Source organism: Centruroides sculpturatus, unplaced genomic scaffold, assembly GCF_000671375.1.
Source record: "Centruroides sculpturatus isolate CEXI.00-Female unplaced genomic scaffold, Cexi_2.0 scaffold961, whole genome shotgun sequence".
NCBI classification, from domain to species: Eukaryota; Metazoa; Arthropoda; class Arachnida; order Scorpiones; family Buthidae; genus Centruroides; species Centruroides sculpturatus.
Window position 1 is genome coordinate 286625 of NW_019386171.1, and position 19056 is coordinate 305680.

Sequence of the window (19056 nt, forward strand, 5' to 3'; positions counted from 1 at the left end):
GTCCATGCGAGAAGCACGGATTCTCCAAATTTAGCCCACACACTCGCTGCGATTGTCAGAAGTGCGATATTCCCCATTTTTATATATATTTTTAAATCCTTTATAATTTTAATTATTTAATTGCTCCTTCCTCTCTTCCTTGGCATGTTGTGAAATTTCTGATAGTTGGATAATAAACCGTTTTATTGTAATTTGTCTTTTTAAATTATTGCGAGTCGATATTAAAATTTGGAAAAGGGGATCCCTAGATCGGTAAAATAGGCGAATTTCCTTCTACAACTTCGGTTGTTGTTCGAGATATAGTTAAGGTTTTAACAAAGTTCGAGCGAATACGTAATTAGCAAAAAATAGTTGAAATAAAGTGATTAAACAAAAATTATTAAAAATATCGTAAATAACAGTTCACAAATGCATATATAGGGATATTTTTTGTAGGGGGAATTGGTCTTCACAATTTGAAATCGATCGAACTCACGATGAAATGCTCGTATACACTCGCGCCATTTATCGTAGGATAAATGTACTATGCCAGAAACCTTCGCGGGAGTATATTAATTAAACAACTTCCCAAAGTTTCATGGAAATCGAATAAACGGTATGGTAATGCATGAAGGACATACATGCAGACAGACAGACAACAGACATACATTCATTTTTATATATATAGATTACATGTCCTGACTGAGTGACTGATTGATTCATCAGTTACTCAGTCAAGAGCAAGCCGCTGAACCTAGAGGTGAAATTTGGTCAATAGTTAGGGTACGTCATGAAAATGCACACTAAGAAGAGATTTTTCGAAATTCCTCCGCGGGAGGGAGAGAGAGAGCATTAAGGCTTAAAAAGTCTTAGCCCCGAAAGGCAGTACCACAAACGTGGTACTGGGATAACTGAAACTCTATTTTTCAGTAAATATTTATATTTTAGAAATTTTCAGATATGTTTCGAAAAAAAATTGAACTAGGATTTATCGTATCTCGGAATCCCATAATATTGGAAACTTGAATTTAGGTGCAATAGCAGTACATAGTTTGAAACAAACAAAAATCAGTAATTTTACCAAATTAGTAACAACTAATGATTGAGAATCTTAGTAAAGTACCGAGGAAGGGTTATTTTTATCAAATTGCAAAATCCGCGTGGGTAAAGCCGCGGGTAACAGCTAGTAAAACACATAATTACTGTATTATCATGTTGCTTAAATTTAAATATTTACTCAATGAATCTTATATTTTAGAAATGACGTTTCGAATTAATATTTTTAAATTTATGATTCATGATGACCAAACATATTCGTTCCCGAATATTTATTATCATCATATGACTATTTTTTAAATAATTCAAGAAAAATTATTTTAAAAAATAATTTAATAAATTAAAATTTTGTATCCGTTTAGTTTTTGTTAATTTTAAAACGATAATAGCAAATTGTGAATAACTTTTTCAATTGCTTCTCTATTTCCAATTAAAAGTATTTAGACAAGGTAAACCCAAATTCAGCTAACTTTAAAACAACGTTGTTTTAAAGTTAGCTGAAGTTAGCTGAGTTTAAAATAAAAGAGTTTCATTGTTAATTTAAAAATAGCAGACGATATATTTACAATATATAGAAAATACAGAAGATACAAAACGTCTTCACTTCCGCCTTTTCCAACCACCGGGAATTTTGCTATTTTATAATTAAATATACAATTTTTACAAAATTTTATGGTTTATCATCTTTTTAAACTTTTTTGCATATTGTAGTGTGAAAATGTATAGCGCGGACAGGAAAACACAGACACGTTTTACCAATTAAACGAGTTTAATTTCGCGCTAACAATAATATATATGTTACAGTTAAAACCCGATTTTAGTTAAAACCCGTTTTAACTAGTTAAAACTAGTTTTTACTGGATGCCTTTGTTAAAACTAGAATTTACTGCTAGTCAAAAATGAATTTCAGTTAAAACTAGTTTTAACTAGACAAAACGGGTTTTAACTAAATGGCTTAGTAAAAACTATTTGGACCGAAATCAAAGTTCATTCAGCTAACACATGTGTGATACACGGTATCACACAACAGTCTGCAAGGACCGCTCACGCTGTCGTTTCGGATGGCTTTTTATCGAGTGGCAAGGGAAGTGAGCAAGTCAGCAGGCGTCCTTTCAAAGACAGGAGACAGGTTTAACGAATAAACAAAGCATTTATTGAATAACTAAAGTTAAAAATGTCGGTTAAATGCGATTAAATATGAGATAAATATACAAAGGGGNTTTTCGTCTTTTGTTCTAAGGCTACCCCCTGATGGGTTAGGGGTGAGGCGAGTTCTTGGAAATCCGAGACAAAGGAACAAAGAAATCGGAAGGAAGGAAAGTTCTAGAATTTAAATTAAACTAAAACTATACGGACTAATAATAATAATAACAATATTAATAAAAGAAAAACAGGCGTGTAGCCACAGTAGTACAGTCGTAGCCAACAATAAAAGGTCGTCTCTGCGAAGGAAGACTTTTTCCTGTTGGTTGGAAAGGGCGGAAGTGAAGACGTTTTGTATCTTCTGTATTTTATATATATAGTTTCATTGTTGTTTGTACTAACAAAGAAAGAATAATTTAAAACGAAATCCTTCGTGTTCAATAAACAATTTACAGAATTTTTATATTGCTACAAATTTTCAGTTAGTTAACTGAGTTATGCATATTCCAGGAAAATAAAAATGTTATAAGTAGTTAATTTTATGTAGCCTAAAAATTATTGAAATTAGCAACAGAATTAAATTTAAAATCGATTTTTTTTATTGTTTTCATTATTTAAATTTGACAAGAATGAATTTCACGCATTTTATTCTTCTATTCATTCTACAATACTAATCACACTTAAAAAATTTTAAAGAGAATTTTTAAAATTGCCATATATTACATAACTGTACAGTGTATAAATTTTAAAATTTTTAATATTTTTTAACAAATTAAAAAATAATATATAATTTTAATTTACAGTTAAGATTAAAATATTAAGAATTATTCAAGATATTAAGATACATATAGATACTATAGATATAAATCATTTTTCAGACGGTTAAACAGTCAGCCTAACGCTCTGGGGACCCGGGATCGAATCTCAGGATGGCCCACCCGGCAGTCCCCATTGTGGGCCTGATCACTCACGTTGAGTATGATTTAAAAAGGCCCTCTTACTCTCCACAGCATCGAAAGAGTCAATAAAGAAAGAAAAGAAACCATTTTATATAATCGAAAAATCAGTAAAATATAATAATTTATATTATTTAAATCTATTTAAACGGGATTATCGAAGGAAACATGAATCAAAATCTGTTAATTGTATCGATTATAATTGAACAATTAAAATCAGGCTGTACATATAAATTAATGTTACGAATAATGATATTGAATGATATGTAAATTTATATGCGATATTCATAAATCAGACTGATGAGAATGTTTTTCGTCGTCAATACGAGCTGTATGATTAACATCAGCCATTTGGCGTATGGAGTGTTTTTCGTCGTCAGTATTAGTTGTATGATTTACATCAGTCATTTGTCGTATAGACTTCTTCTTCACGTTAAAACCACATACTTGACTCAAGGATTGAATTAAGTTTTGATTAAAAAATAGATATATCCATGGATTAGTGCAACTATTCAGACTTGCCAATAGCATGAGAATCGTAACAGTTGGACCTGAAAAAAATTCATTAAAAATTGAATTAATTCTTCACATACATACTTTATAACACTAAATAATAGACTAGACGTTATAAGACAGTTAAAAATTTCATATTTTAGTAGAAAAATTTTATTAGTGAAATATTATAGTCTATAACTTCTGTGTAAAATTTAACATCTAGACAACACAAAACAGTCAGATTGCAATAGTTATTTAGAATAATGTCTAATCAGACATATCGAACACATTACGAGGGTGTTTGAACGATAGGAAAACATTTTTTAACGTTAAAATGGAGGATATGTTCTTCGCATTTATCCCTATGTCTATTCACATTAATGAATTGCCACTCAATTATAATAATCCTCCAAAGGTTAAACTTTTCATTTTTGGATGAATTTAAAATCGAAATAATTATTAAATAATAATACAAAAGAAATATTATTATTATTATTCCGATCGATAATTGAGTTATTTTAACTTTCCTATTACGTCTAGATCACCCTGTACAACTTAACACATTTATTTTTACTACACTAATTATTCTATTAGTTTAATTTGTACAAATGCATAAATGCAATTTCAAATAACTTTTAAGTATGTTTATTCATCCAAAGAACATGTTTCTTTTATTTTAATTGACGTCATTCTACTACGTTTACAATCAGTAAATGTATAAATGACTTAAATTGACGTAATTAGTTCGTCACATTTGCTTACAGTTTTATTTGTTTAATTTACATAAAGTGTACATCGAGTCTAGATAAGTTTGAGATAAAAATGTTAGTTTTCATTTAGACCATCTAAAGTTCACTTTATATATCTATTTCAAAATAAATATATAAAAATGAAAACATATTAGAAGAGGAAAGAATTATCTCATTTAACATTTATATAAATATTTATATAAATATTGTATAATTCTATTATTAATTATTACTTCAATTATTGTATTTAAACACAATCAAATGTGTTTGAAATATCAAAACTTAATAAACAATTATTATATGTATTAAATTGTTAATTGGGCTGCACTTTAAAAAAATTGTAAACCTATAAATTCCCACTGTCGTTTGTCTGTCTGTCATTCCTTCCTTTATCTCGAGTGTTAAATAGATGAAATTCAAGACCAGATACGGAAAGCTCAGGCAGCAGGATGCCCTGATTAACTATATATGAACGTCCGATGCAAACCGGAAGTCACCTTATTTCAATTCAAAACTTTTCCCCCGAAAAGAGTTAATAGATGATCGGCACGACTCTGTTGTTAAAGGAAAAGTATGATATACATGGGCAAAACACTACTAATTTGAGGTGAAGAGCATATATTTTAAAAATTCTATGACATAACAGAAAGATTAAATCGGGAAATATTATACTTACTGATAAATTCATTTTTTACAGCCTTTTTACTGCCAATATCTAGAAATTACAAATGCCAATTGTATAATCCAAAATGTACTTTATTTCAAGAATATGAAAAATTGTATGGTTATTGGTCACACGCAACGACAGAAAAATCCGAGAGAGTTTTTGCTATTCCATTAACAGCAGAAACATGTATTAGTGCTGCCTTAAAATATTTCCAGAATAGCTTTTATATAACTCTTATTAAAAAGGTTTAAATTCGAAATGGCCAATTGCTGTTTGGTGGCCAATAACTGTATCGTTTACCCTACATGCAGTCCTGAGTATGCATTTCGATTTTCGGGGAAAAATTTTGTTTTAAGATTCAGCAGCTAATGCGTTGAATTTGTGCATATTACGTACGTTTTCTAACACATTTCGGATATAAAAAAGAGTCTCAAAACAAAAGCAATTTTTAGCATAAAGGATGGAGTGTACCCCATAGCATATGGGACTATGCTAAAAACTGCATTTGTTTTGAGATTACAGATGTATCAATAGAATATGGAAATGACGATCATATGAAAGACGTAATCGTCGATTCGACATTTTCTAAGTAGTTTTTATGGGAGAAATAAGATATAGTATAACAAGTCATAAGAAGGCATACATCTAAAATCAAGTAGTCTTTTTGGGCAATTAAAGTTTTAAATTTATACAGTTTTACAGAAACTTGAAACACTTTTTATGTAAGTATACTTTTAGAACATATCTTATAATTAACTAGCTGCACCCGAGTCTAGATAAGTTGCTTTGGCTCAAAATATATCTATTATAAATTTCGAAAAATTCCTTCTTAGTGAACATTCTCTTGACGTACCCTATTAAAACGCAAAAAAAAAACGCATCTAAAATAGAATAATAGAAGACCAATTCTTCACGGTAAGCCTTAATTTTGTCTCTCTCCTCCGCGGGGGGAATTTCGACATTTATATAGGCTAATATAAAAACACGTGCGTATTCGAATACAACGTTGTGTCAAAATTTCAAAGCAATCGGTTAAGAACTTTCGGAGATTTAAGATTTTAAACAAACGAACATTTACATTTTTATTTATATAGATTACTAAAATAAATACGCACTACATAGAGTCCAAAAGAATAAAATTCTTTACTTATATCAATACATTTTTATAACTTTGATTAAAATAGAGTAAGGACTATTAAAGAACTTATTTTCAAACATATTTTAGGTTTAAAGCCTGAAATTTAAGATGACGAACTTTCATATTTCTAAAATTTCAAAACGCAATAAAACGATCAATTTTTAACATATAATAAATATCGAAGAGTTCAATTTTTAATAAATAACAATTTTTATTCCAAAAACGATTTTTCCGACATTAGGATTTAAAGTATTTGTAGTTGGAGTATCGAAACATTGATATCAAACGAAAACTTGGACAAATTCTTGAAAACCTAGTTTTCGCATGAGTGGTCTATAAAGATTACTAAACAACACTTCTCTAATCGTGCTTGAAGGAACAAAATATGAAATTTCCAATTCTTTAGCAAGTCAAATAAACTGATAGAAGTCAGTAAAGTCATATTATTTCCATAATATGAAATATTCAAATATAACATTTATAGAGTGTCTATATAATAACTAGATTGTTGTGACACCGTCACAATGCCGGGCAGCAATTTTAATCATATCTAACTTTAAAAATAAATGTAACTTTTCATGCTGAATCTGAAAATGCAATTGTTTTTTTTCTCTATGATGACTTTTACCACAGAAAATGTGAGATCACGCAAATATTGTACACCTTAGAAGATCGAGTGGTATATTATTTATCGTTCTATATATTAAGATAAAAATTTTTAATTGAAATCACGTGACTTCCGATTCAAACCAGAAGTTCGTATATTGTTAATAGAGGCCTCTCACCCCTAAGCTTTTTGTATCTGTCTCGATTTTCATCTAGGCCTATCTAATTCCATTCTCGAGATTAATGAAAGACGGACGACTGGCGACGGACTTTTATCATTTGTAATGAACTTCCTGAACGTTTATTAAATATTCAATAACAGGAAGATATTTTAATATAACTGCAATATTTTATTAATGAAATCAATTCAATACAATTTAAATATGTTTAATTTTTATTGAATAAACATAAAAATCTTTATGGCTATAAAGATAAATGAACTTTAAAATAAAAATACATAAAAATAGAGAAAATGACTTATAATTTGCATGAAAGAAGAATAAAAAGTATACAAGTGTTTTTCTTCTTTCTTTTTTGGAAAATCACCGAAAAAACTGAATTTAATTAATATACAGATTTATAACATTAATATCTTAAGAAATTAAATCTCGTTTAGTAATTTATTTCCAAGTTCGCTTAATTAGATTTAAATTACATGAATTTAAACGGATATTTTAGGGCAAATATTAGAAAATCCTAAGAGAAAATTATTATTAAATGATGAAATTATCTATAAATATTATGAACAACCATTTTTGATATACAGGTAACCCCCGTATAACACGGCACTTCTATATCACGGATTCACTCTGACACGGTTCGAGAAATGGATAAAACCCTCGTACAACATGAAATGTAATAAATTTTTACATACTTAAGTAATAATAGTTCACAAAAATAATAACTTTCGTGAACTATTAGTACTTCAGTGTGTAAATTTTCTCTTCTCGTCTCCATACACATGGTCCTTCGCGAAAATTGTTTCAATTTTGCCAGATCTCGACGCTTCTGCTTCTGGTGTTGCCAGATGTTTTTCCCTTATTCCATAAGTGCTTAGCACCATATAAGGAAATTTATAAAGATCTTTTAACTATAAGCAAGCAATCTAAAATTACATACACTTTTTGCAAAAGGTAAAGCATGAATTTGAAAATAATGCAGTAAAATGCTCAGAGGATAACGATAAATTGCCAAAAATAAAACGCTCTCGGTTAATAGTGCTTTTAGTGATGACAAAGAAAACATTGTTTAATTTATATTAATATGTATCACTTAAGAAAATTTTAATAAAGATATTTAACTTAATTATGAAAATATAGTAGCATGCTTTTTAATTTTTGGAACCTAACCCTCTTTTTCGTACTAGTTCTTTGATTCGCATAACACGGATTCGCATAACACGGCAATTTTTTGGAACGTAACTACCGTGTTATACGGGCGTGGTGTTTTGAATCGAAAAAGGTAAGATGTATGTGTAAAGTGTTACTTCATCACATGTAATTCTATAAAGATTGCTCGAAATAAAAAAAAATATTCTTAAAGCAATAGCGAAGTCTATCAAAAAATTTATTTTGAAAAACAAGATTTTGATTATCATAAACATAGAATGTTAAGCAAATCTTTTACGTAAATGCTATCGAATTTACGCTGAAAATCTGAAAAAATATATATGTATATTTCCCCCCCCCAATTTTAGAGGAAGTTACCATATAAAATGCATCAAAGCAAATTGCTGTAATTTCGTTTTATCTAAGAATATTCTCCAACATTTTCCTATAACAAAATAAAATATTGAAATTTTGATATTTGTTTTAAAATGTGCAAATAAATAAAATTTAATTCTTGATAATTAAACTGTGACAATAATTCCAATTTTCAAGTAAATTTATCTCATGACGTCAATAGTTAAATTCACATCTTATGAAACTGTTAACGAATAAATAAATAATTTTATGTGAATTAATTCTCTCAATTTAATAATTCTATATATATCTTTATTTAACTTTGAATATTCGAAAAGGAATTTGAATAGATTAACTTTCATATTCGTATATTACTCAAAAATTTCTAAAAGGACTCTAGAAAATAGTTTTTGAATTTAAGCAAAATATAAGAAACTCGGACAGAACTTTTTAAATTTTATTTATAACGAAGAAAACTCATTAAACTATTGTTATTTTCTTCTACATGTGTTCATTAATGTCTGGCAATAAGAAAATATATGAATAATATTAATGTTTAACTTTTTTAAAAATGTATAATTCAGATTGAAAAATATTGATTTTTAGAGTTTCGGCTAAAATTCGATTCAAAAAATACTTTACTTATAATTTTATAAAATATGATAAACAAAATCTCATTTTTAAAAATACATTTTCTTATAGACTTTCCTACCGTTTTAATAATAATTCTTTCATTTATTTTAAATAAGAAGTGATATTTTGCTTAAAATATCACTTCTTATTTAAAATATAGATTGTTAGGATGTCAAAAAAATTTATATCTATATATGGAGAATAATATAATCTTTAAAAGTCGAATATTAATGAGTAGACTATATGTAGAAGAAAATGACACTAGACAGTTTTTTCGTTTGTAATAAATCAGATTAAAAAAAACAACTTTATCCGAGTTTCTCATATTTTATTTAAATTCAAAGAACCACTTTTCGTATTTTTATAAATTTTTCTTGCTAATACTGTATATAAAATGGATTTTATTCAAATTCTTTTTTAAATATTCAAAGCTGAAAAAATCATACAGAATTACAGTTAAATGATATACCTGTATATAAAAAATGTACTTATTTGTAACTCTGTGTTTATTTAATGAAAAAAATTAGTTGCTTGTAAAAAGTAATTACTACGGTATTATATAATCAAAAATTATTTTAAAGCTAGGAAAAAATTATTGAAAAACAACATGAAAAAAATCTGTTGCATTAGCTTTACACTTCAAAGGAAAATATCAGGTGGTAAGCGGAAAAACTTTTCAACTTAGAGTATACTAGTCATAAACGATAAAAAATCATTAAGTTGAAAGGTGAAATTTGTATGCAAATTCGTGTCTGTTTGAGACGAGCTGTAACATAATACGGTACTAGTATCATCATCTGTCGCCATCTGTTGGTTAATAATTGTACTAATGGTAATGGAAGATTTACTCCGTAAAAATCTTTCTCCCTTTCTCCGTAATGCTTTTGCTGTTATTCTGAATAATTTTTGCTTATAAAACTATTTATATAAAAATCTATATATTTGAATGATATATGATTTGCGCGAAATATTATTTTATTGCAATACTGTACAGCTATGAACTATATACAGTAGTACATATAAGAATTTCACTTAGGTTTTAATTATTTAGCCTTCTGGAGAATCAAAACCTCCAGTTTTTGTCTAGTCACCCCCTACTGACTGACTGACCGGCTCCCATTGTGGACCCTGTCTATAATGGGTAAAATTTGAGACTAATCTACATATAATTCAGTTGTACTAAAGCCATAATATTACACTAAGTATTCTTGGATAAAAGTACTGTTCTAATGCATTTATAGTGTAAAATGACGTTAAAATGAAAAGAACATGATAACAGATCGTCGTCTATTATCTTGTCCATACAGCTCGAAGGCGTAACTAGATCAACTACTGTATAATAAGAGTGACTCTAACAAATTTTGAAATTACTTTACCAGGGTCAGGTGTTATGGATTACTCCAGAGAAAGAGATTTACTCCCGGAAATTTTTATATAAACCTATTATTAAATAATGTACGTACAAAAGATACGAAAATATTGAAAGTTTAAACGTTGAAAATTATATAATTATCTAAACAATTTAAATAATCAGAGTTTCGTCATTTGGAACAATGGATAAAGGTGGCTGTTCCACCCCTGTCCATTATCTAATTCAGTACGAAAAGAAAGCATCTTTAATTGTTGACTACCGCCATTAAGCCCAACACAGAATAATAACTTATCATCAAAAATCTCTATTTTTGCTTAATAATAGATTTGTAGTTTTATTTGTAATTATAAATGTAATATTTTAATTTATTGCTTGTGCTGATAGTAACCTAAGAAGAATGTAGGTGTTCTCGCTCATGCACAGATACAAAAAAATTTTTCCGGCGAAATTGAAGCGAGTTTCGTCAAGTACTTTCTTTCTTAACTTCTAGAAACTTCAACGGATTAGTGACATGAAAGGACAAACACAAAAATAAAATCTCGTAAAAATATAACGCTAAAAGCTTAGCGTGATTCATTTCACCCCAACTTACTTTATGATTTGCAAATATCTCAAGTGCTAGATATTAATTATGGTATTTATAATTATTTTAAAATATTTTTCAAACATTAACAAACATTTTGAAGCAAATAAAATTTCCATAATACTTTTTATGTAATAAAATTCCATATTCTTATCATGCGTCGAGATAATTTTAAAGCTAGAACAATGAAAAAAAAATATGCTGTATATCAGTCAGTTTTTTCAATTATATTTAGTTCATTCTTTAAGATTTTTATATATTTTAAATTTATCACGATAGTATAGAAGTTGTATTAGTCTATGAAAATATTTAGAAATTTCATTCTTACAAAACATTTTATTTAACATCTAATACTCAAGATGATTACAAATCACATGCTTTTTATAATAAATTATTAAAAGAATATACAACAATATGGGACATCACACTAATATATTTATTTTTCTCGACCGTTTGATTTACAAAACTTGATAATTTTAAAATATAATTTGTTCTTATTAAAGTTACGAGAAATATTTAATGAGCAAAACTAAAAGTATCGCATCTTATTAAGTTACCAAATTACCAATAAAACTTGAGAATCCACTTAATGACTTAAGTCATTACTTTGATTTCTCAATTTTCAATGTCAGGCTTTTCAATACAAAATGTGATAAAATAATCCAATAAGACAAAGACGATGTCATGGATTTTCTTTCAACAGACATTTTAAGCAGTTCCTTTTCATCTTGTCATCGTCACCTCGTTTCGTCTTACACTTTTCTCACATACGAGTATCTTTCTTATCAGCTGCTGTCAAGTATAAACCAACAATAACTATACTTAACCACAATTTCTGTTTTAGATTATGAGAGTCCCTAAGAAAGCCTTATATAATGCTCTAAAGCTCTATCATATCATACATAATATTGTATAAATTAGAATATTAGCTATAAGTACTGAATTCCAAGTAGCCTACTGAATCACGCACAAACATCGATACATGTTTGAGGTTCCTAAAAGATCGTTGATAAAGCCTACTCTGTCTATGCGAAAAATGTCATTGCATTATCACTTTTAAAATGGAAAACTCCTGACTCTCAATAATAACACTGGATCTAGAATTCGGGGAGACTCTAGATTGTGAGAGATTATGTTATGAAAATACTAATTATTAAAATAATTTTATCTTTATATCCACAAAGGAATGTTATTTTGGTATATTTATTTGTAAATAATAAATATTTAGGACTTAAAAACGTATGATAATGTTACCTACTTAAATTAATAATAATTTTAGCATTAATTTATGAGAATTCACCGTCTAAATAAGGCCAGTTTTAAGGAATGTATTAAACTTCAGAAGAATGTGTTATAAAATCTTGGCAATAAATGAACTGATATGCGAATAACTTTAAATTATGTGTTTATGGCTAAAAAATGTTTTGTTTAGCCATAAACAGCTAAAAAGCTGGAAATAATTTAAATGATTAAATAAAACTTTGATAATTTTAAAGAGATTTGTTAATCACTTTTCTTAAATAAAATAAACTTGTAAACGAGTGAATTTGAATATAATCATAATAAGCTTAAAAGTTTAATAAATTAGACTGACAAATGAAATGGGTAGTAGAGGAATCAAATACAAGGAATTTTGATCCTATGAACTAGGGGTTGCCGCAGTCTCCTTACGAGATATAATCTACTAAACTTTCTTTGCTGTTATGCATAGCATGCGTGTGGTATAGTGACGCCTTGTTTCATGGCGTAGCAGTTTTAAAAACATAGACAGAAGCATCTTAGAAAATCACAACAGAGAATTCTTAGTTGTTATTTATTTATTGATAAATCACTTTTAATTGCGTATCAAATTTTAAATGCAATTAACAATAAAAAGATTGTAAAATACTTTAAGAAAGAATAAAAGTTCAAAATACAAAAGAGTAATATTTTTATTTAAGTGCAATGCTTTTACACAATCAATTAAGATGGAAGAAAGTATAGAGTACATTTTATAATAAAAATTGCATTTTCACGCTAAACTCCCTCTTTTAAAATATCGGTGTTCTAACTTGCATTTCTTCAATAGGCTACATCATTGTCAACTTGTGAAAGTGTGAAACCTGTGTGCCTAATTATGTTGTCTAAGCGAATTCTTATCAGACCAAACGGAGAAATTCACATCTCCGAGCTGGTCGATATGCATCTTATTTACGAGTAAGCTAAATGCAAAGGACGATTAGCACAAAGATTGTATTGTCAACTGTATCAGGGCCGAATAATTGCTACTCAACGTTTGACGCTATCTGTAATCAATTGCGATAGAAGGGAGTTTTAAAAGATCAGATGGATCGATCTTGGAAGGACGACCATGTTCGATAAGAACTGACGACTTTAAAGAATTAGTAATTCAACATGTGGCGCAACAATTCTTAACAAACACGAGAGCTCTTGCCCGATCGTTGGAATGAATGATGTTAACGTCTGACTTTGATACATGAAGAGTTTTTATACCTCTGTTACCATTAAACTATGAAACGCTTAAGAGCTGTGGATTCTCCAGCATGGAGAGAGTTTTCATGATGGTATTTAAAACAGTGTTAATTAAACTACGAATCTCTTATTCATATCGTTGACAAACGAACCATTGTTTACAAGAGAAGGATAGTTCAACAGTCACAACTTTCGTTTTTGGAGTCGGGACAACCCTTATCCACTTTTTCAGGGTCAAACCAACAAAAATTGTGGGCGTGTGTTATTGATAATTACCTTATTGGACCTTACATTTTATTTTTGAGATTAAATGCCAACATTTGCTGTGTTTTCTTGGAAGGAACTTTACCTAAACGACTGAAAGATGTGTCACTTGTCGTCAGAAGAGGAAGCTCTTTCAATATGATGGGCACCTCCTCACCGTGATATCTCTGTGCAAAAGTTTTTGATCTATGGTTTTACTCAGAGATGGATAGGAAGAGGCGGTTCTTTTTTATGGCTGCAAGATTACCAGATTTATCTCCACTCAATTTTTTCTTTAGGGACATCTGAAGGGTATTGCTTACAAGATTCCAGTTGCAGCAGAATTAGTGGTACGCATTATTGTGGTAACAGGTTCAGTTAAGAATAATGTATAGATCTTTAATAGTGTCAGAGAATTAATGTAACGAAGATGCACAGTTTGTGTGGATGTAAATAAGGGAGTTTTAGTATTTATTTTAGAGATTTTTGTTTAGCCCTTTATGGCCTGAATTTTCATTTTTTGATAAATATTTTTTTATATTTCTCATTTTATCATCAGAAGAGGTGTTTATTAACAGATAAGTAAATAAAAAAATTAAAATGTAAATTAAACATTTTTTAATTATGGGACTTATAAGTCCCGTCAGGTTTTAGAGCACATTTGGACTTAACAAGTTTTTTTTGTTTAATATTTTGAAAATAAAATATTTTTGTTTTATATAAAGATCTTTTATCATAGAAATTTGCAAATTAAATGCATAATCATATATATTAAGTATTTTTTAACTTTTACTGTATGGCCTATAATAAAATCAAAATATTAAAAAAAAATTAAAATGCATGACAAAACTAAAATAAAATTTATTGGTTTAATAATTTATGATTAGTAAAGATGTAAAAAGCTATTTTTTTCCATTTACACACAAGAAAACTTTACGTGATGTGCATTTTGTATTTGGTTTTGATGTGTATCAATATCAAATGGAAATTTTTTATATATAAAATTATCTATTTATATATATATATATAAGTCTTATATGTATATTAACTATAAAAATGTTAAACAAATTCATAAATTTATAAAGCACAATGTAGAAAATACAAATTTCTAACATTTACAAAAAAGATTCCCTCGGGCCTGACGGGACTCATAAGTCCCAAACATATTTTGATCTCATACAGCTTGCAAATCATTAATTCTACAAACATAATACATTAAAATCAAACTACACATATCTAGAATACATATTAAAAAATACAAAGACATTTAACTTGAAAACAATAAGTAGAATTTGGCAACAAAGAAAGCAATATCAGCTACTACCATTCAGACAACACACGATGTGAAACTTTTTTCAACAAAACTAAAACAAAATCAGTTTGAAAGTTACTAGCCTCTAGAAGAGAAAAAGAACACTTTATACAATAATACAATGTAAGTCCCAGAAAGCTATATTTTATTTCATAATGTATGCATTATTTCATAATGCATACATTATGAAATAAAAAATATCAAAGATAGTGGGACTAGAAAGTCCCGTCAGGCAATAAAGGGTTAGACTGTATTTCGTTTGACTTATGTATGACTTGTTTTTTTAATTAAGACGTAGTCGCTTCCAAAAATTCTTGGATGATCATCATATTTCTCTTAAATGTTCCTTAGTAAAAACTTCAGACGACCCGACCTTCCTTTTTAGGCTACGTGGCCGTCCTGGAAAAAGTTCCTTAAAACATAGAAACAACCAATTAAAAAGTAATAATTTTTTTAAAATTGGATTTGATGATCTTACGACGTCTTGCTTAATCCTTCGTATGACTTATTGTTTCTATAAAAAAGTCATCTTTACTATTTGAAAATTAAAATAGCCCTTCACAGATTTTTATTTGTCCTTCTTTAGCATTTAACGGCATTCCATGCATAACTTTAACAGAATGTTTATCGGTAATGCCAGGTTTTTCTGTATTCATGCATCATAGGACAGCAACCGCTTCCAAAAATTTAGGACCCTCTATCTCACAAGACGACTGCGACGAATTCCAGTTCATATGACCAAAATTACTTGTATTGATCCCATCTATAGGCTTATCAGCGTCCCGCTTTAACCGGAACTGTCACGGTTTGATGATGTGGTCCCTGCGTCCCGGCTAGTTTGTCATTTTGTCCCGGTTATTTGGTAAAATTTTAAAAGTGACAAATATACAAGAAGTAAAAATGGTGCAGCCTCAGGTAATATGGCAATTGGCAACTAAAATATCCCATCCATTACACTTACTGTTGCCAATCTAAATATTTTGTATCTAGATTTAAAACCAGTTTAATGCGGGGGATAAGTTCCTAAACAATAAAGCGCTAAATGAAACAGCGTTAAACGAGGACATTTTAACACAGAGTAAATAGGGAAAAGGAAACACGCGACCAAAAATAAACAGATTTTACTTTAATTTTAAGTTATGTTTATATTAATTTGTATAATAATATATGTTAAATAACACATAAACATGTGCACACAGAAATGTAAAGTTCATTTTTTGTGACGAAGGTCCTGACTCTTCTGAAATTCTTGATTTTTTTGCGATGAAGTCTCTAGTGTCATTTGTCGCCTTTTTTTTTTCTTTCCTGAAGCAAATGTCGGTAGCATGAGGTCGCATCTAAAACGCCTCTTTTTGCTTTTGCACTCCTTTCAAAATCTGGATCAATCGCTACAATTTGATCGACGAATTCCATTATTGTTACCAAATTTTCACTAAGGAAATCTGTAGAGAAATTCTTTGGGTTCATCGTTTTCAGAATCACTATTTTCCAGTTCTACATGAATTTCGTGTTCTGACAGTTCTTGAAGGTTTTCGTTGGCAAGGCTCTCACCAGAAACGTGCAGTAACTTCTCAATATCCTGCTCGTCTACATCTCCTAGTCCTGCTGTATCGATTAGGTTGACAATTTGGTCAATCTAACGATACAGCTTTTTAAGGCTTATATCAAAATTATATATCGCGTTATATCAAATCAGAGTTAATCGAGATACCGTTAAACGATATTTTACTGTACTTTTAATGTTGCCTAGATGTTTTTCCCCAAAACTTATAGCATGTAGCCTAATGAATTTAGATGTTTTATTTTTTCATCCAGGCACTTTTTCACAGAATTTATAATAGCACGTAGCCTATGAGATCCAGGTATTTTTTAGATACAGTATTTTGTTTCAATTAGAGTTGGAAACATTGAAACTTACACTGGCCACGTCATTGTTGAGCATGTCCTATCTTATAGAAATTAATATGTTCGAATTGAAGTCGAGTTCGAATTGCCAGTCGGCATTTACGATTATTTTGTACTGTGCATTAAATTAATTTAATTTCCAAAATGCCAAAAAGAAACTGTGTTTACAGATGAATTAAAGAAAATTACCCGTTTTTGAAAACGTTTATAATCGTATTGACAAAGTGAAATGAGAACTCTGTGCTTTTCAGAATATTCAGTAACTCATGGGCGTTCGGACATTAAAAATCACTTGAAATGTGCGAAACATAAGGCAAGCCTAGTATCAGCGGAAGGAACTTCCTCAAATATATTGTCATAAATTTTAATGGTACCGATTTAAATTGCATTAAATTTGATGCCATTAAAAATAACACAGAATTTTAAAATAAATATTAATAACTTCTTAATATTAAGGCATGTCGGTTGAGTTATTAAAAAGTGCTTTTAACCAAGGACTTTAGGCTTTTAACTCATAGTTTTTTGTTAACAACTTCTTTATTTAGATTTTTCAATCATAGTTACTTATCCTAGTAGGCTTTACTTTATGTTGTGAGTATTTTGTCAAAGTTGTCCCGGTTTGAGAAAAAAATATTATGGTGAGTTTATTCATCTACCACTCATTTCATTTATCAGTCTAATATCTTAAACCCGGTATGCTCCTAACATTAGGACTGTTAAATGTTGTATCTTAATATAATTAGAACTTAAAATTATAAATTTTCCGATAGTTATATCATTATTACATTCTTAAAAACCATGTGTTTTTTAATACATGGTTTTAAGAATGTAATAATGATTAAAAGACATAAACGTAATATTTTTTCTACACAGAAAATTGCATCAGTCTTAAGATCATATAAAAAATGTATTTATTTTTTAAAACTAAACTATCACTTTGCTGCAGATCTGTATATAACTGTAAAGATTTCAGCTGAGAGCTATACTTATATAGGATAATCTCAGCTGAAATTTATCCAGTTACTTTTAGATATTAATCTAAAAATAGCTGAAATTGCACGAATATTACTAAATGTGACAAAACAATAAACAAAATGTCATAAAATTTTTAATATTTATTTGTATAAGCCGTCTATTGTGTCATTTCTGGAAAATAACATACTTTAAATTGTATGCTGTACAAATAGTTCTTCTAAGTTTTGATTATTTAAATTAAATTTATATTGGTCAATTCAAATGACGTAAGAGAATATAATATTTAGAAGTTAGCATTGATATTTACCTTATTTACTCGCATACAAGACGGGGTTTTTATCCATTTTTCACTGCTTCAAAAATCTAGGTCGTTCTATACGCGCGAGCGAAGGATTCTTTTCGTTTTTGTATAATTTTTGTAAACTATGTATTCGCATATTTTACCGGATTCTCACCCTCTAGTGTTTAAAAACAAAAGTATTTTATCTGGGTCGTTTGAATCGTTCTTGTGTATTGCCAGGAGTAAAGATGAATAGCAATAGGAAAAGCAAAGCTTTTGAATTGAATTCCAAAATTACACTGGAGCCCGATATAAGTTTTAATCCATTCCCATGTGAAAACGGATGATTATTTGGAAATTCGAAGAAACTCAGAAGTGTAAACGACGAAGAGTGAATTCGACTTAAGAATTGGCAAAAAAGCTTCCCGATTGTATAGCTTTTATGAACAAATTATGTTGTCGATTTTACAAGATTTTTTCTTGAAGTTTAAGATGTCAGTAATTTTTGCAGGACAATGTGTGCATTTACGTGCATTTGATATTTTATTTGCTATTAAACGAAATAAAATTAGAGTTGTATTAATAAACCTAATTTTCTTTATTTTGATCTTTAAAGTCACACCTCGTCCTATATGCGAGATCGTCTTATATTCGTAAATACGATACTGTACATTGTTTTGAAGTTTCTAACACAGCAAATTGAATTGGTCAATTGCGAATCAGCTTATATCATATATTTGTTAATTAAAAAGATTCGACATAATATATTATATAAATATTTATATTTATATAATATATATATAATATATT

At 28.9% G+C, this 19056-nt stretch overlaps 1 protein-coding gene across 1 annotated transcript in view; it reads right to left on the reverse strand.

Moving 5' to 3' along the window:
- Window positions 1-2873: 2873 nt before the first annotated feature.
- Window positions 2874-19056, reverse strand: part of LOC111613901 (vasopressin V1a receptor-like) — a 19948-nt gene continuing 3765 nt past the window's right edge. The window contains exon 3 of the mRNA XM_023355253.1: window positions 2874-3685. Coding sequence (XP_023211021.1) covers window positions 3420-3685 — 266 coding nt within the window. The 3' untranslated portion in view covers window positions 2874-3419. The remainder of the gene's footprint in view (window positions 3686-19056) is intronic.